This window comes from Symphalangus syndactylus, chromosome 6 (assembly GCF_028878055.3).
Source record: "Symphalangus syndactylus isolate Jambi chromosome 6, NHGRI_mSymSyn1-v2.1_pri, whole genome shotgun sequence".
NCBI lineage: Eukaryota > Metazoa > Chordata > Mammalia > Primates > Hylobatidae > Symphalangus > Symphalangus syndactylus.
The window spans coordinates 140,344,092-140,363,324 of record NC_072428.2 but is presented as its reverse complement, the minus strand read 5'-3'; the positions used below and the strand labels follow the sequence as shown (position 1 = coordinate 140,363,324).

Here is a 19,233-nt window from a genome sequence, read left to right as displayed (position 1 = left end):
GCAAGATAGCAGAAAAAGCGACTGGGGACAAACCAGGGCGTCCTGCCCAGTCCTCTCTCAGGCTCTCTCCTGTCCCCTCCTCCACCCTCGCCCCCTCCTCTCCGCTCTCCTCCCCTCTCTGAGGCGCATTCTCTGTTTCCCACAGACATGGAGCAGCCAGGGGAGGTGTCGGCCTTGGGGCCGGGCCGGGCGGGGGCAGGGCCGAGTAGCCGGGGCCGGCCGGGGGGGCCGTGGGGGGAGAGCCCATCCAGTGGCCCCTCCAGCCCTGAGAGCAGTGAGGATGAGGGCCCAGGCCGCAGCTCCAGCCCCCTCCGCCTGGTGCCCTTCTCCAGCCCCAGGCCCCCCGGAGAGCCGCCGGGTGGGGAGCCCCTGATGGAGGACTGCGAGAAGAGCAGCGACACTTGCAACCCCCTGTCAGGTATCCCGGGCGGCGGGCGAGGGAGGACTGGGCGGGGCAGCAGCGGGGCGTCTACCTCGCTCACCCAGCTCTGCTCTCTGGCTGCAGGCGCCTTCTCAGGAGTGTCCAACATTTTCAGCTTCTGGGGGGACAGTCGGGGCCGCCAGTACCAGGAGCTCCCTCGATGCCCCGCCCCCACCCCCAGCCTCCTCAACATCCCCCTCTCCAGCCCGGGTCGGCGGCCCCGGGGCGACGTGGAGAGCAGGCTGGACGCCCTCCAGCGCCAGCTCAACAGGTGAGGGAGTGCAGGTGGGGTGGGGGGGCACGCCCTGGAGTGTGGTCCAGGTCCTGGCAGTGTTGTCGGGTAGAGGGAGAGGGCCTGTCTGTGTGTGCAGCAGCTGGATCCCCTTCTTCCATTCTGAGCCGAGCTGGGGGCTGCCACACCTCTACGCAGAGGGCCTGGGTTGACCGGCTGCCCCTCCCCCCTCCCCTTCCCCACTGCCGGCGGAGGCCGTCACTGGTGTCCCCACTTCCCTGAGCATCCCCCGCTTCCTGCCCCAGGCTGGAGACCCGGCTGAGTGCAGACATGGCCACCGTCCTGCAGCTGCTACAGAGGCAGATGACGTTGGTCCCGCCCGCCTACAGTGCTGTGACCACCCCGGGGCCTGTCCCCACTTCCACATCCCCACTGTTGCCCGGCAGCCCCCTCCCCACACTCACCTTGGACTCGCTTTCTCAGGTAAGCTCCAGCCCTGCTTCCTCGATGTACCCCTACCCACTTGTTCCCTGATTCCAGCCCAAACCTGCTTTGCTGCCTTTCTGTTGGGCTCTGTGGCCCAGACTCCCTGAACCTTGTTCCTGCCCTCCTCCCACCCCTGTCCTCCTGGAGGAAGGCTGCTTCAGGAGCTGCAGGCTCAGGGTAGGGCAGGAGAGTCCCCCGTCCAAAGCCCCTAGACAGCTGGGTGCAGGGAATCTGTAGGCTAAGTGGCCCGCAGCTTCACTCCCCTAGTGTCCACAGCCTCCACTGCCAGGCCCCCGAGCATCACCTGAAGAGCCAGCTCCAACTGTGGCGCCTGTGTCATGGCCACGGGTGCTCTCCAAGGAGAACTGACTGAGCCCGAGACCTGGCGGTGGAGGCTGCATACCAGAGTGTCTAGGGACAGGGTCCCGGGTCCCTTCCTTGAGCGACACTGCCTGGTCTCACTGTCCTGCCCATCCTTGCCCTTGGCACTGGCTGTCACAGGGTCATCTTGAGGGCGCTTGGCATTTCCCAGGGTGCAGAGGCCAAGCCTCCAGGGGAGGACTTCCTGGGCCTGCTTTGCCCCCTCTGCTAGAGATGGGCCTTAGTTGCCCCTTGTCCTCTCCTGGGTGGACCTGCATGTTCCTGGCCTCTGCAGGATGGCGGTGTCTGTGCCAACCTCCGCGTCCATGATGGGGACTCCTCTGGCTGCCAGAGGCGGCCTGGGATCTGCTCCCTCCCCACTTCCCTTGGCATCCGCTCCCCCCTCCCATATGCTGCCTGCTCCTGTTTGCAGACACCAGGGCCCACGTCAGCAAATGTGCCAGTCTCCCTTCGCAGCCGCCCCCGCAGAGCTCTCACCAGCAGACGCTCAGTACCCACAAACCCCTCCCGCCTGCCCTGGCCCTCTCCCTGGCCTTCAGATGCCTGGCCGCCAGCCTGCCTCTGTTTCTAGGTCCCCGAGTTCTTTCTGGATTGCAGGAAAGAATCTTGTCTCTTTTTCTGTCCCAGCTTCTGTCCCAACACAGAGACTGCTTATTCCAGGTTGGGTTGGGCTCAGCGGCCACATTCCCTCGGGAAGAGACAAGGGCCTAGAGTTTTCCCTGCCCCCAGCTCTCTTGTTTGGCTTCTGCTCTCGGAGAGTGCCTTTCTCTACTTCCCTCCTTGGTGCCTCCCCTTGGTGGCCCCTGTCCTCCTCTCGCTGCCTTGGCTCTTGTCCCCTCCAGCTTCTCTGCCCACCTGACTCTCCTCTCGGCCCTCCTGTCCTCCCATCCATCCTCTGTCCCCGGGTTCTCCTGCTCCTTTCCCTCCCCTTCCTCCTCCTCCATGGCCTCTTCGCCTGCCCATGCTCTGTGTGTATTGCAGGTTTCCCAGTTCATGGCGTGTGAGGAGCTGCCCCCGGGGCCCCCAGAGCTTCCCCAAGATGGCCCCACGCGACGCCTCTCCCTACCGGGCCAGCTGGGGGCCCTCACCTCCCAGCCCCTGCACAGACACGGCTCGGACCCGGGCAGTTAGTGGGGCTGCCCAGTGTGGACATGTGGCTCACCCAGGGATCAAGGCGCTGCTGGGCCGCTCCCCTTGGAGGCCCTGCTCAGGAGGCCCTGACCGTGGAAGGGGAGAGGAACTCGAAAGCACAGCTCCTCCCCCAGCCCTTGGGACCATCTTCTCCTGCAGTCCCCTGGGCCCCAGTGAGAGGGGCAGGGGCAGGGCCGGCAGTAGGTGGGGCCTGTGGTCCCCCCACTGCCCTGAGGGCATTAGCTGGTCTAACTGCCCGGAGGCACCCGGCCCTGGGCCTTAGGCACCTCAAGGACTTTTCTGCTATTTACTGCTCTTATTGTTAAGGATAATAATTAAGGATCATATGAATAATTAATGAAGATGCTGATGACTATGAATAATAAATAATTATCCTGAGGAGACTCCAGTGGTGCTGGGAGGGTGTAAATGTTACTTGCTGTATCCTGTATTCATGTCTGGACATGCACAGGTGTGGCTGCACAGGAATCCGGGTCTGTCTACATGCCCAGGCCCACAGGGCTGCCCCTATATCCAGGTCTGGGTGTGTGCAGTGGGGATGCTCCCTGGGGGCTGACATAGGTCATCTCCAGGGAGACAGAATCTTGTCTCTATAGGGCCCTGGATTCAAGATAACAAAAACCCCCCTGAACCACATGCATTTAGAGGCAGTCCTGATGGGGCACTGACCTGGCGTCTAGCCCCTGAGGGCCATGTGCCTCTGCTGGGCAAGGCACCCTGGCTCCCACAGCTGGCTTCACACTGACTGTGGAAGCAGCCCTGCACTTGTCTCCCTCACCCAGTTCCTGAGTCCGCGTTGACCCTAACCTGAAATTGGTCTGCGTCTTGGCTGCCCCACCCACCCACAACTTAGCCTTATCTTGTCCAATACAATTGGGCCCTGGACACACTGGTGACCCCAGCCCTGACCAGAGCTCACCTGGTGTCTGGCTGCAGATGGACCTCGCTTGTATCACCTTGGTCCGCTGTGATCCTGGATCTCAAGAGGAGCTTCCTGAAGAGGGTACAACCTTCAGGGTGACTCATTCCCATGACCGGGGAGCAAGGCAAGGCAGACATCTTGGGGACAGTGAGGGGTGTGTGTGCAAGTGCCTGTGTGTGTGTACATGTGTGTGCATGTGCTGCTGGGCTTGTGAGGACATGCAGCCCCCGGAGGAATGCGGTGCAATGACCGCGGCTGGTGTGGAGAGCCAATGGGCAGCGGGCAGGCTGTGCCCAGCTGGGCCGGTTTGCAGGCAGGGAGCTGCCAAAGGCCTCCAGAGACCTCAGAGTAGCTTCTCACTGAGTCTTTGAAACCTCTGACCCTTGGAGGTGGGTTTGTTGACTGTTTTATTTTATTTATTTTTATTTTTTATTTTTTGAGATGGAGTCTCGCTCTGTCACCCAGGCTGGAGTGCAGTGGCACAATCTCAGCTCACTGCAAGCTCCGCCTCCCGGGTTCACGCCATTCTCCTGCCTCAGCCTCCCGAGTAGCTGGGACTACAGGTGCCTGCCACCACGCTCAGCTAATTTTTTTGTATTTTTAGTAGAGACGGGGCTTCACTGTGTTAGCCAGGATGGTCTTGATCTCCTGACCTTGTGATCTGCCCACCTCAGCCTCCCAAAGTACTGGGATTACAGGCGTGAGCCACCGTGCCCGGCTGTTGACTGTTTTAAAGACAACTGTGCCGTTCTCACTGCCCATGCCTGGGTGGGGTGGGTGTTGGTCTCTGAGCAGCCTGGAAGGTTCCCTGTGCCCAGAGCAGGGAGGAGAGAAGGAAGGGATCTCCCCCTTTCCAGGGCCTGGGAGAGACAGGGATAAGGAAGAGATCCACAGGTCAGAGGGGGAGAGGGGTGACAGAGAGGGATGCCAGGCAGAAAAGACAGGTTTGTGCATCAGGATCTGTCCCACACATGTACACACATGCACATGTGAGTGTGAGCTTGCTTCTGCTCATGGTTTGAAAGTTTAACACAGGCCTTCCTGGTTGGTTGATGTGACTGTCACTGCAGGTGGGGGTCTAGCTGGGGTGGCCTAGATTTGTTGTCAGTGGGGCGTGGCTCTCCTTATGCACTCTGGAGCCCAGGGCAGGAGACAGACCCAGGCAGCGGCTTACGGGGAGCAGTGAAGGTACACACGAAATTCAAAGCTCTTTGCATGCTGGGCTGTGAGCTGAGCCAAGTCCCTGCTCCCTGGTGCTATCTCATCCTTGTCATGGTCTGCCCTTGTCCTTAGAGTGTCTTCCTCCTGGGAGTCCGCCTGATGCCCACCACTCCGTGTTCAGCAGCTGGGCTGGGTGTTGGTGGGCACAGAGAGGAGAGAAAGAAAGGACCTTTGCCCCCCTCCTGGCTTTGTAGCAGAGGTGCCACCGGTTATTTCTTTGCGGCACCATGCCAGCACCACGGTCAGCTATCTTCCCCTAGGTGAGGGCCCTGCCTGGGTGGTGGAGGTCTGGTGTGGATTTTGGTGCTCCTGAGGAGTCAATGCGTGTGTGTGAGTGTGCATGTGTCTCTGCTGAGGATGGGGTCTGGGCCCAGCAGAGGACAACCTGTCCATGCTGGTCCTCGACAGAAATACGTGGGTGTCCCGGAGTCAGTTGTTCAGTCTGGATGGGCCAGGTTGCACAGATGCCCCTTGTCAAGTCCCTGCCAGGACTCCCCTGCCAAGGCTGGAGAGTGGGTGAGGAGCAGTCACAGTGGCTGCGTTTGCCAGGTGGTCCCTGGGTCCGGTCTGCAGCTGGGTGTTCTGCCCTTGTGTCCTGAATCCCTACCCCGGTGGAGGGCGTGTTAGCATCCACATGAGGACAGTCAGTTTCTGGCTGGTCCGGTGACTGGCTGGAGGTCACATCCCTAGTTGGTGGCAGGTGCGTCTGACTTCAGGTTCTCCCCACCCATCCTCCGGCCTGCACTGCCCAGCCACAGGCAGGCCTGCTTCCTGGCTCCTGCCCTCATCTGGGCTCCCAGAGCGACAGGAAGTGTGGTGGTGAGGACAAGGGCAAGCTGTGGTGGTTCAGTCCCTCCCCTCCCGCAGGGCTGGGCACCTGGCTGTTAAGGGCCTTTCATCCAGAGCTGAGGGTTTTCCCCAACCAAGAGAGCCAGAGGGTAGGACAGGAGCTGGAGGGAGCTGTGGCAAGAGAGGAAGGGATCCACGTGGTTGTCAACACCTGGCAGAAGCTTGGCGCAGGGCCCCAAGCTGGAGTCTGGTCAGGGGCTGGGAGCAGGAACGGAAGTGGGAGGGTAGCGTGGCCTCTCTCGCCTCCACCTCCATGCTCAGAGCCCCAGGCGCGGAGGAATGCCCAGCCTGCTTGTCCAGGTGCAGTCTGGTCTCCAGCATCTGTCCTTACCTGAGATCTCATCCCCGCTCAGCTGGGCTGTGGCAGCTCTCACATTTCATTGACAAATAACAGCAATGGATATTTCCTGAGCACACCCTTTGCGGCAAGCATTATTCCAGCCACCTGAAACCAAAGCCCCAGAGGCTGAGTGACTTGCCCGAGCATACCCTGCTCCTGAAAGTGGAGCTGGAATGTGAGCCCAAGTGTTCTGAGTCACACGCCTGCTGGTCCTGAAGGGACAGATAGACTTCTCCCCCTTGTCTGCAGAGCAAAGCCCTCCGTGCCAGTTTTGCACAGACGTTCTCATCTTTCTTTCCAGACTCACCTGCCCTCTCCCCTCCCTGCCATGTGCCCTGTGCCACAGCCATGTGAGCTTCCGTCCTGTTCACCATGTTCTTGCATCTGCCCTGTCTTGCTCTCTTCTTGTGATGCAGACTCCCTCACCCTTGGTGTGGAAAGACCCTTCTGTCTTCCCAGTCCTAGCGTGGACGTCGCTGCTCCTGAGGCCTTCTGCAGGTTTCTCAGCTGGTTGCGGCACTCACTGGCACCTGTGTTAGGGGCTCCCCACATCCTGCCTGCTTGCTTGTCTGTCCTCCGTAAAGGGGAAGGGCTGAATGCTGGTCATCTTTTCGTCTATTCCCACCCAGCATCTAGCGCAGTGCCCAGCACCTGATGTGGCCACTAAGAAGCCCACAAGACCCCATGTTTGAGGATTTTGCACAGAAAAGGGAGATGTCTTCTGGACAAAGTTGGCTGGGTTAAAATTTGCTTCTGTCCCTGGAGGTGCCTTCTTCCCAAAGGCTTGGCCTCTGGATTGTGGCTGCCTCCCCGCCCGCCTCCCCAGGGAGCACAAGCCCCACTCCTTCACTGGCAATGTGGCTACAAATGCTTATCTTTTTTTTTTTTTTTTTTACTTTAGCACAACCGAGGTAAATATTAAATATTTGAAAGAGAATGATGGGAGCAGTGGGGAGGATAAACCAGAGACTTGGACTGAGAGCCTCAAGACCATTCATTTTGTAGAATGAATGTTGGGGCCTGTCCGTGGCTGCCCCAGTCTGGAGGCTTGTGGGCCCCACCCTGTTCCCGTGCTCTGGGATGCCTCCGAGGTGGAGCTGGGGATACTTTTTTGCAGGGGGGTTTGCTCCCAGTTTCCAGTTTCCAGGTGGCCTCTGAGTGGAGGGCTCCAGCTCACCGTCCTCTGGGTGGCTGTTCATTTGTCCTTTGATGGTCAAGGCTGAGGGAGGTTACACCGAGGGCTTTGAAGTTCCAGATTCAGGTCTGTGGGATCTACCTTTCCCCTGGTGGTGGACAGCCTTCCGGAAACTGAAACCTGATTGAACTTGCTTTTCAGTGAGAGCTTACCCTGCTGTAGGAAGAGGTATTTCTTTGTAGGAGTCCTGGCAGCTTGACAACACAAGGACCATAAGAGGACACATGTGGTGTGTTAGTGTCTCTCAAGTGCTCAACGATGTTGAAATAAATGGAAAACGCAGGGCTTTCCAAAGTGACTGTTTTGAGGCATTTTTAGATAATTGTATATCGTTAAAGAGTGGTTAGTGTGAAAATTGATTTAGTAAAAGATTAAATAGTAACTATTTTCTTAAAGCTGCATATATGCATGGTATTAAGCGATTAAAACTCAATTTAAGTCTGGATGCGGTGGCTCACGCCTCTAATCCCAGCACTTTTGGGGGCCCGAGGCAGGTGGATTGCTTGAGATTAGGAGTTGGAGACCAACCTGGGCAACATGGCAAAACTGTGTCTCTACAAAAAAATACAAAAATTAGCCAGCATGATGGCATGCACCTGTAGTCCCAGCTACTTGGGAGGCTGAAGTGGGAGGACAGCTTGAGCCTGGGAGGCGGAGGTTTCAGTGAGCTGAGATCGCACCACTGCACTCTAGACTGGGCAACAGAGCCAGACCCTGTCTCAAAAAAACCCAACCCTCCCACCCCCAAAACTCAATTTATCTTGATCTTTTTATTACAGTAGCATTTTAAAGAAGGTGCTTCTTAATCACTTTGAATTACTAAACATCCAAGTACAATTCAAGTTTGTTGTTGTTGTTGTTGTTAACTTTTGTCTTCCAAAAAAAGAAAAAGAGAATGCATTCTGAGGCACTTGTTTAAATAATCAGCTTCATTATTTTATGTTAATAATCACACCTTATAAGTGAGTTGAAAGTCTTCAAGAGACATTGCTAAGAAACCAGAGCAGAAGAATTTAGCATGATCCTCTTACCATTATTTTAAAATTAGCAATAGCATAAGGTCTGGCTGCAAAAGACTTAGATGCTAACTGGCAAGAAAATCAGTCATTAGGGAAACAGTCTGGAGAGGGCTCTCACAGCAACACAACCATATGTGACAGCTCCACTTCCCCTTTCTGCTCTACCAGGTGATGGCAGCCAGATAATCAGATGGAACTTGCCGATTAGGGACACCAGGAAGGTCAAATTAGGGTGGTCTCCTGGTCTTAAGCAGCCCAGGTGGAATGGAAGTCTTAGCAGAGGGGCTTTATTTAATGTCAAGTTGCCCTGGGTGCCCTGGGATTATGACTCTTCTGTTGGGAAGTCTGGCTTTCTGTGGGGCTCTAAGTGACCTTAGGGAAGAGTTATTCTCAGGCTGGAGAAAGGACCATGGAGGAATGAGGATTAGGCGACATGGCAATGAGTGAAGGGACTCAGCTGTCCTCCATCCTCTGACCCTGGGGGAGCTTTTTCTTTCAGATACTGAGAAATGGGTTGCGCCTATGTGCCTAGTGCCAGTCCATGTCTTTGGGGATGCCTGAGGGGCAGGGGCGAGGCTTATGTTCTGAGTCAAGGCACATGAGACATTGGAGTCAGCAGGCACTGGCTCCTAAGCATGCAGCTGGTTCCTGTGCCTGGGAGGATTGCTGTAGCTCAGGGGTTCAAGACTAGCCTGGGCAACAGGCTCTTAAAAAAAAATTAAAAAAATCAGCTGGGCATTGTGGCATGTACCTGTAGTCCCAGCTACTTGGGAGGCTGAGGCAGGAGGATTCCTTGAGCCCAGGAAGTTGAGGCTGCAGTGAGTCATGATCGCCCTACTGCACTCCAGCCTGGGCGACAGAGCAAAATACCCTGTCTCCAAAAAGAAAAAAATTGTGAAGGGCCGTTGTGAGCACTGGGGAAGTTACCTCATGATACAGGCCAGAAAACAACTGAAAAGATGATCCCAGACCTTCAAGCCCTAAGTTCTCAGCCACCCTGTCAGTGCCACCTCACTGGTGACCTTTTTCCTAGTCCTCCCACAGCCATTGGGATGCTATCCAGATGCATCTGATGAACCCCAGGGAGGAATTAAAACATGGCCCTGGAAGGGAGGAGTGGCTGCAGTATGGCTTCTGTCTTGGTTAGCAAGCAGTTTTCCTATAATAATAATTAGCCATCATAATGGGGCAGCACGTTGCAGAGATGTGGAGCTGGCGAGGATGAGGAAGCTGCAAAGGAACTGTGCTGAACGGGAGGCTCAGAACCTCCTGGGAGAGCAGAGCCTGGTGCAGGTCTGAGGGTTGGGCTGGGCTTGGCTCAGTGGCTTCTGTCATGGTGCCCTCAAAGTCAGTCCCGAGGGACACAGGAAGTGGTGCGTGATCGTAGGCTGAGCTGTTCAGCTCAGGGCTCGCAAAGCCGAGGTCTTAGGAATATCCCTTCCTGAGCCAATTAGCTTCCCACTTGCCGAGGCAGCTGCTGCAGCTTTAGCCCAGCCTATCCTCTTGTAACCTCAGGCATCAGGTGAAGGATCAGTGTTTGGAGGGGTTGGCAAGTGCCATTGCTTATTAGAGATTCAAGTCACACCAGACATGACTAAGGAGGTGTTGGGGCACAGTGTTGCTTGCTGAGGACAAACTCCTTGAAGTTTCCTGCTAACTTTTCACCAACTGGTAAACGCTGAATGTTCTGGGTAACTGCCAAATTTGTGCCTCAGAAATGGAAAAAGTGCAGAAAAGCTGAAGGTGACTTTAGCAAAGAGGCAGCTGCTGTGGCTGAAGTGCTTGGCGGGTTGGACGTAACTGACGCAGCAGGACAGACACGCCTCTCTCCTCAGCATTCCCTGTGGGTGGCGTCTCCTTGGTCCTTGGTCTCGGGTTAGCCCTGCAGCTGGATCCGGTGCTGGTGAGGCTCCTGTCCAAGTGGCCTCACTCCAGCAGAGCAGACTGGGCCTTGTGGGTGCTTACCATGCCTGGGATCCCCCCGTGGAGACTTTATACCCCAACCCAGGGCAGGAGAGCTTTCACTTAAAATGTTTTCCTTGAGCCCCACCTAGAATCACAGAAAGTCACGAAAAGTTCTGAGACAGCACAGTCCACCCTGTCGTTTTTTAGTGGAGGAGAATGAGGCTCAAAGTTGCTCAAGGCGGGAGTGTCCAGAGCAGCACAGCCCCTCACTTCCCGTCCTGCTGCAGGCTGGATGGGATGCAACCGCACCCTTCAGTAGCTCATAATTTAGCTGGGACCACATAAGAGAAATAAAAGAAAATGATCATGGTCCCACTTTTATGAAGTGCCCAACAGAGCTTCTTTTATTCCTATTCAAGTCCTCCTCATTCTCCAAGGCCTGGCTCCTGGCAGCCCTCTCCATAAAGCCTGTCCATGAACCCTTGTCATTCTACAGTGATTCTCTGTGGCATTGCATGACGCGCAATGCCACACGATCCTGTAACTTTTTTTTTTTTTTGAGATGGAGTTTTGCTCTTTTCACCCAGGCTGGAGTGCGATGGCATGATCTCACTGCAACCTCTGCCTCCCGAGTTCAAGCGATTCTCCTGCCTCAGCTTCCTGAGTAGCTGGGATTACAGGCATGCGGCACTACGTCCAGATAATTTTGTATTTTTATAGAGAGGCGGGGTTTCACTATATTGGCCAGGCTAGTCATGAATTCCTGACCTCAGGTGATCCACCCGTGTTGGCCTCCCAAACTGCTGGGACTACAGGCGTGAGCCACTGTGCCCGGCCCTGTAACAGTTTTTCTTAATTAATTAATTTTTTTTTTTAAGAGACAAGGTCTCCCTCTGTTGCCCAGGCTGGAGTGCAGTGGTGCGACTATGGCTCACTGCAGCCTCAACCTCCTGAGCTCAAGTAATCCTCCCGCCCCAGCTTCCCGAGCAGCTGAGACCATAGGCGTGTGCCACCACACCTGGATAATGTTTTCTCACTGAAAGTGGAAACAGCCATTTCTGTCTTCTATATTAGCAGAAAAAATATTTTTAAAAACCCAAAGGACTGAACTTTCAGTTCTTACTGCAAAGCCCACAGGGGCAGGGTTGTCTGGACCAGAGGGATGCCCACTCTTGCTCACAGCCTGACTTTGATACTGTGTTCTCTGTGGTCTAAGGAACTTACCAATGGGGCTTCGGTAGTCTCATATCCTAAACACGTTATCGAGTCGTTTCCATTTTCAGAAATCATTCAGGGACACATTTGACCCACATAGAGGAGGAATCCACAAATGAGACTCTGAGACTGGCAGGGTCCCCGTTGCCTGCTAAGTTCTCAGACAGGGCCAGGCTGATGAAAATTCAACTTAAGTCATTAATTGCTGCATAACAGCAATGGTGCAGTTGTGAATGGAGGTAGGGTCCTTAGAAACTGACTCTGGAGGATGGGGCAGGGACTTGGCTCTTGGAGATGCAGCCATGAGAGCTCCTGGGAATGACATGGAGGGAATAACAGGTGTCTTGACACCAGCACCTGGAGGAGTGTGAGGGGCCAGGATGGACTCTGGATAGACCAGCCAGTCAGCTTACCCAGCACAGTCAGCACAACCAGATGGCCATGTGCTCCCGGGCCAGAGGGGGATGGAGGGACACTGTGGCCCAGATGTAAATGGTGGATTTGCTCTTTTTGTATTTTATTTTATTTTTTGAGACGGAGTCTCACTCTGTTGCCCAGGCTGGAGTGCAGTGGGGCGATCTTAGCTCATTGTAACCTCCATCTCCCGGGTTCAAGTGATTCTCTGCCTCAGCCCTCCCAAGTAGCTGGGATTACAGGCGTGCGCCACCATGCCTGGCTAAATTTTGCATTTTTAGTAGCAATGGGGGTTTCACCATGTTGGCCAGGCTGCTCTCGAACTCCTGACCTCAAGCAATCCTCCTGGCTCTGACTCGCAAAGTGTTGGGATTACAGGCGTGAGCCACCATGCCCGGCCAGATCTTTTTGTATTTTAAAGTGAAATTTAAAAGCACAGGTTAAGGGTTAAAATTATGAAACAGACCTGATATAAAACATGTTATTTTAGGGATAAATTTTCCTGGTTGCTGTTGTGGAGAAGGTGGAATATTTTACCTTTGGTGAAATAAACTAGAAATGTGGTGTTAGTGTTGTCTACCTAACACGACTATAAATTCTTTGCAGCCAGGGCTGAGATTGCGGTGGAGATGAAGTGAGGGTCTGTTTGAGGAAGTCTTTCTCCAGAGGTGTGCACGAAGGACCAGCAGCAGAGTGGCACTGCCCGAAGGTGTCTTCATGAATATCCCCGTCCCTGAGGATTGGAAATAGAAACCTGGGGTTTTAATTCTGTCCATTTTTGTCATTGTCATGGAGCTCAGTGAAACCTGACTGGCTACTTGAAAATATCAGGGTTGGAAAGTGGGCTTTTGAGAAAACTTATCAAGCGATAGATCACTGGAGGCTGGGAGGGGCACAGGATCAGGTGCTGGTTAGCTGAGAACGGCAGACTGGGAGGCTCTTGAGAGCACAGGGCTCCGTCTATTTACCATGCCGAGCAGGAGATGGAGTCCCGGAGGGAGTAGGTGGCTTGCCCAAGGCCATAGAAATAGAGTCAGGGCCAGGTTTAGGACACAGCTCTGGCCCCTCAATTCCACAAATGCAGAACTATGATGCTCCCAACTGTTGGAACATAGCTTTGTAAAACCCAGATTTTTCTTTTTCTTTTTTTCTTTTTTTTTGAGATAGGGTCTCCCTCTGACAGCCAGGCTGGAGTGCAGTGGCATGATCACAGCTCATTGCAGCCTCAACCTCCCTTGGCTCAAGCGATCCTCCCAGCTCAGCCTCCTGAGTTGCTGGGACTACAGGTGAGCACCACCATACCTGGCTATTTTTTTTTTTTTTGTATTTTGTAGTGTTTCACCATGTTGCCCAGGCTGGTCTTGAACTCCTGGGCTCAAGAAATCCACCTGTCTCAGCCTCCCAAAGTGCTGGGATTACAGGCGTGAGCCACCGTGCCTGGCCCGGCCTCCTCTTGGGTGTGAAGGTTTCTGATGTGCTGGGCAGCCTGTGCTTGGCGTTCTTTCTCCAGGGTTGGAGAGGGATGGTGCGGAGCCCTTCAGCTGCTCCCATCCATTTCCCCAGAAGGTGTTATGTCTTTGAGAAGAGGGAAACAGTGGAATCTGTTTCAATCAGTATTTATCTGGATAATTACCATCTGGCTGGAGCTCCCAGGCCCTTGCCCTACCCATCTCTCCACTTCTCTGGCTCCCTGCCAGTGGCTCCCAGTCACAGGCCTGGACCTCAAGGGAGGGCGAGGACAGCCTCAGGTCAGAAGGAACAAAGCCAGGCTCTCTTGTCCTGCTCTTATGTCCAAGCAGGCATGTCTTTCCTCCAGTCCACGGTTTTCAACCAGGGGTGATATTGCCCCCCAGGCATGTGTGGCGATGTCTGTGCACTTTCGGTTGTCCCACTTCAGGGTGGTGGTAGATGAGTTGTTACTGGCATCCAGTGGGTAGACGCCAGTAACATCCTGCAGGCACAGGACAGCCCCCACAACAGAGAATCAGCCAGCCCCAGATGGCCGTAGTGCTGAGGCTCGGAAACCCCGCTCCAGGCCTGTTCTTTATGATTTTTTGGGAAGAGGGGTTTCCCAGCTGCTTTCTTCCCCTACACAACACGATGGCAAGCCACTGCGGGGCCTGGTTTCACCTCCTACCTCAATATTTTCTCACTGAAAATGGAAACAGCCATTTCTGTCTTCCATATTAACAGAAAAAATATTTTTAAAAGCCGACTGTAGTTTAAGCTGAATGTCCTGGGAGAAAAGGCAGATTATTCCTGTGAGGAAGAGATGGCTCCTTTTGTTCAGAAGCACCCTGTAGTCTGTTTGGTTTTTAACAATGAGGTCCTTAGAGAGGGGCCTGGGTAAGTGAGAGCTGGTCAGAGATGGTACCCCAGGAATTGTTTTTGAGTCTTTTTTTTTTTTTTTTGAGACAGAGTCTCACTCTGTTGCTCAGGCTGGAGTGCAATGGCATGATCTCGGCTCACTGCAACCTCTGCCTCTTGGGTTCAAGTGATTCTTGTGCCTCAGCCTCCCCAGCAGCTGGGATTACAGGTGTGCACCACCATGCCCAGTTAATTTTTGTATTTTTAGTAGAGACAGAGTTTCACCTTGTTGGCCATCTGGTCTTGAACTCTTGGCCTTAAGTGATCCGCCCGCCTTGGCCTCCCAAAATGCTAGGGTTACAGGCATGAGCCACCCCACCTGGCACACTTTTGAGTCTTTAAGGGCATCCTGGGAGAGATGAGGCCCAGCAGTGAGAGGCAGAAGGATCCAGAGACTTCCATGGCCTATGAAGACATGCGGACAGCAAGGAAGTATTTTTTGGTGGGAAATGGCCAATGAATATTTAGGAAAATTGATGTTCGACATTTAGTGTTAGGTTACTTCTCCCCAGTGGTTCTGTTACCCTCCTAGTCCTCAGTAAACGCTTGTCACACACATTGCTGTTTGTTAGTGGTGCTTGGGGCAGTAGAGGAGAGGACGTTTCCTGGAGGACACAGCTGCACACTGAGCAGGGCCAGGGTAGAGGGAGGTGGGCAGGAGCCGGCCACACCCCCACATGGCTGCAGTCTGCTCCCAGCATGGGTGATGCTAGGACATTCCCTTGGCTCCCAGATACGCTAGTGAAGGTGACTTAAAAACATTTTTATTTAATTATTTAATTATTTATTTCCGAGATAGAGTCTCGCTCTGTCACCCAAGCTGGAGTGCAGTGGCGTGATCTTGACTCATTGCAACCTCCACCTCCTGAGTTCAAGCGTTTCTCCTGCCTCAGCCTCCCGAATAGCCGGGATTACAAGTGTGCGCCACCATGCCCAGCTAATTTTTGTGTTTTTAGTAGAGATGGGGTTTCACCATGTTGGCCAGGCTGGTCCCGAACGTCTGATCTCAAGTGATCCACCTGCCTTGGCCTCCCAAAGTGCTGGGATTACAGACGTGAGCCACCGTGTCCAGCCTTACTTCAAAAATTTTTAAATTTTAATTTTTTTAAACTTTTAGGTTCAATGGTACATGTGCAGGTTTGTTATGTGGGTAAATTGCATGTCATGGGGGTTTGCTGTACAGGTTGTTTTATTACCCAGGTAATAAGTGTAATACTTGAGAGATAGTTTTTTGGTCTGCACCCTCCTCCCATGGAAGGTGACTTTTTTTTTTTTTGAGACAGAGTTTCGCTCTGTCACCCAGCTGGAGTGCAATGGTGCATGACCTCACTGCAACCTCTGCCTCCCGGGTTCAAGCGATTCTCCTGCCTCAGCCTGCTGGGTAGCTGGGATTACAGGCGCCCACCATCATGCCCGGGCAACTTTTGTATTTTTAGTAGAGATGGAGTTTCACCATTTTGGCTAGGCTGGTCTCGAACTGCTGACCTCAGGTGATCCACCCGCCTCAGCCTCTGAAGGTGCTGGGATTACAAGCGTGAGCCATGGTGCCCGGCCAGAAGGTGACTTTTTAAGGGGTTTGCTGGGAGGAGTGGGGCAGACAGGCCAATCTCCATATTGTATGTCTAGGGAGGGCCTAGTAGACACATGGGTTACATATATCATCACAACCCTTTGTGACCACAGCTGCTCATTGCCTGCCCCAATATCCATTATTCTTTTCCTCTTCAGTAATGGAACCTCCAATGTTGAGCTCATCCTATGGCTTCCTAGAGTAAGGACCATTGACCAGCCCCCTTTGCAGCTTGGTGTTGCCCTGTGATTAAGCTTGGGCCAGTAGGATGGGACTGAAAGTGTCATATGTAACTTTTGGGAAATGCTTTTTAAGGGAGGAGAGTTTCTCCTTCACCTCTCCTTCTCCCCGCTGACTGAAGCGTGAGGTGTCACTCTCAAGATGGATGAGCCACATGGACAAAAGCTCCCAGGTCTCTAATGATGGAAGAGCTTCCACACCGTGCTGACCGCTGCAGCTGCTGCCCACTGGCCCGAGGCAGTCTAGAGAGGTAGGAAGAGGGGTGTATGGGACCAGCCACGCTGCCTCCCTTCTCCAGCACCCTTTTCTCTCCCCTGAGCAGAGGAAGGCAAAGGGAACTCTCTCTGGGTCTGTGGATTAATCACAAGCCACTGGCATTCATAGGATGCTTGGGACTAATTCCAGAGCTTATTCATGGCCGTTCTGCCCTGAATTCATGGCCATTAGCCCCTCTTCCCTCAGCTCCTGGCAATCCCATACCAATCTTTCTTTGCATAAGCTTCTTATCAGCTCTACACCTGTTATAGCTGCTGGTCATCTGGTGTCATGATGTATCAGCCAGTGTGCAGTCATAAAAGCAGACATTACTCCAGATATTTCAAAGAGGATTTAGTTCAGGGACTATTGGAAACATGGGCTACACATGTGGAAGAAGAGCTGTCACAGTGAACAGGAGGAAAGGGTGATGCCAATAGGTCAGGAAGCTGCCACTGCCCCTCGGAGAGAGCCCACAGCACACATTCACTGCTGCTGCTGGAGAGCTGCCGAACGCAAGCTGCTCTTGTGGTCCCCGTGAAGCCACTAGTGCTGCTAAAAGCCACAGTAGCCTGCTGCAGTTGTGGCAGAAGCTTAGTGTCTTCCTCCTCCTCTCCTCTCCTCTCCTGTCATTGATTCTCATTGGTGAAACTCAGCCAGAACCCAGTTGGTAAGGGAGTCTGAAATGTAATTTTTACAATTCAGAGGGAAGTATGGAAAGGAGTGTGGGTGTCAGGGCTAAAGGCCAATAATTGGCTCATGGAGGAAAGTGCTCAGCTTTCCAGGTGAGCCTCACCCCTTGTATTTTTTCATTTTTGAATTAAAATGTGTTTTTATTGAGGAAAATTTAAAATACATACAAAAGCACTAAGAACAGCCTAATAATCCTTTAGATATCTATCACATAACTTTAACAATGATCAATTCATATCCAATCTTGTTTGCTCATACCCTCCACTCCCCAATACCAGATTATTTTGGTGCAAATCCCAAACACCATATAATTTCTTTTTTTTGTTTTTTTCTGAAACGGAGTCTCACTCTGTCTCCCAGGCTGGAGTGCAGTGGCGTGATCTCGGCTCACTGTAAGCTCCGCCTCCCGGGTTCACGCCATTCTCCTGCCTTAGCCTCCCAAGTAGCTGGGACTACAGGCACCCGCCACCACGCCCAGCTAATTTTTTGTATTTTTAGTAGAGACGGGGTTTCACCGTGTTAGCCAGGATGGTCTTGATCTCCTGACCTCGTGATCCACCCGCCTCAGCCTCCCAAAGTGCTGGGATTACAGGCGTGAGCCACCGCGCCTGGCCCAAACACCATATAATTTCATCTGTAAATATTTCAATTTTTCTAAAAGACGACGACTCAAAAAATACATAGCCACAATAGCTTACCACATCTAAGGCAGAGTAATTCCCTGATATCATCAAATATTCCGTTAGCAATCAAACTTCAGTTGTTTCATATATCTATACCTCTGTATATGTATATATACACACATACATATATTTTATAGAGACAGGGCCTTGCTACGTTGCCCAGGCTGGACTTGAACTTGTGGGCTTAAGTGATTCTCCTGCCTCATCCTCCCAAGTAGCTGAGAATACAGGTGTGCACCACTGCATCCAGCTTCATATGTTTTTGAAATAGTTTTCTTTATTTGAACCAGAAACCAAATAAGATCCATACATTGTAACGACTAGATATGACTCTTCAGTACTTTTATTCTATGGGGTCCTCCCCCATATTTTTCTTTGTGTTTTGTTTTGATGGAAGAATCTAGGTTGTTCCTTCTTTAGAGTTTTCTACAATCTGAATTTTGCTGATTGTATCCTTATGATGTGGCTCAACCAAGACCAACAGGTCTTGGTTTTACCCACTGCTAAAACCAAGGAAGTCCTGAGCAAACCAGAATGGTTGGTCACTCTGCATTTTTCTCTGTCACCCGTATTTCTCATAAGTTGGTAGTTAAACCTAGAGCCTTTATCAGACTCAGGCTTCAATTTTTGGCAAGATTATTCCCTAGTTAGTGGTGTATTATTCCAACAGGAGACACAGAAATAGCTGGCTGCCTCTCTTCTTGTGATTTTAGCAGCTATAAACGACAGTTGCTTAAATCTATTAATTCGTTACAGGTTGAAAAATAGTGATGTTCTAATTCTGTCTTCCTTTTTCATTTAGTAGCTGGAATTCTCTTAGAGTGAGAAATGAACTCTCAGCAACTCTTTGGTTACCCAGAGGTAAAGTTCATATAGTAAAGGCAATATAAACATGCAGTTCATTCCCTTTATTTGCTACCTTTCAAAATATGGTTCTCTGACATCTCCCCAAAGTGAAGAATGAGATTCCTCTAGTGGTATTATAAACTCATAGGCTGGAAAAAAAGACAATGTATTTCAACCCTTCCTAGTTATTATCCTTATTGATCTCACATGTTTCTATCTTTGGTCAGTGGGAACTTACATTCAGGTTGGTTCCTGAGTTATTTTGACATGACCCTAGGAGGTTTTTTTGTTTTTTTTTTTTTCCAAACACAGCTTTATTGAGGTGTAATTGACAATCAAAGGATTGCACATATTTAATGTGTGTAATCTAATGAGTTTGGACATATGCAAATGCCCATGATAGCATGTCCACAATCAGGGTGAAAGATCCAAAACCTCCCAGAGTTTCCTTGTGGGCGCTTGTGTGTGTTAAGAGTACTTAGCATACAATCTTGATAGCTTCCTTGTTTTATGATATTACAAGATGTTCCAAACCAAATCATTTTGTACATTTCCTGTCCTGATCTTGGAAACAGCCATTTCTCTGACGACTCTTGCTTCTTTTTAATAGGAAATGCATTTATAGCTAGGAGTTCTCATTACTACTAGACTGGTCTGGGTCCTTTCAATGGCTATAGCTAGGAAATAAGCATTCCTTTTAAGACATTATATAATGTGTTCATGCTGTTATCACTAATTCTAATTCAGAACTAGAGAGTTTTAATTTAACCTCATTGATCTTACATCTTTATCCCCTTTTCCCCACACTGAGAATCCTGACTCTTAAT

The 19,233-nt window shown here is 52.0% G+C and overlaps 1 protein-coding gene across 4 annotated transcripts in view; it reads left to right on the top strand.

The window, feature by feature from the left end:
* KCNH2 (potassium voltage-gated channel subfamily H member 2) overlaps window positions 1-3,086 on the top strand; it is a 33,665-nt gene extending 30,579 nt beyond the window's left edge. For 2 of the 4 annotated variants that reach the window (XM_055284528.2, XM_055284533.2), the window contains 4 exons: window positions 146-418; window positions 506-692; window positions 959-1,136; window positions 2,502-3,086. In XM_055284528.2, the coding sequence (XP_055140503.1) occupies window positions 146-418; window positions 506-692; window positions 959-1,136; window positions 2,502-2,651 (788 nt within the window). In that variant the 3' untranslated portion in view covers window positions 2,652-3,086. Of the gene's footprint in view, window positions 1-145; window positions 419-505; window positions 693-958; window positions 1,137-2,501 lie in introns of those variants that run through there. The other 2 variants (XM_063642355.1, XM_063642356.1) reach the window with 2 other exon arrangements.
* The last annotated feature ends 16,147 nt before the right edge of the window (window positions 3,087-19,233 follow it).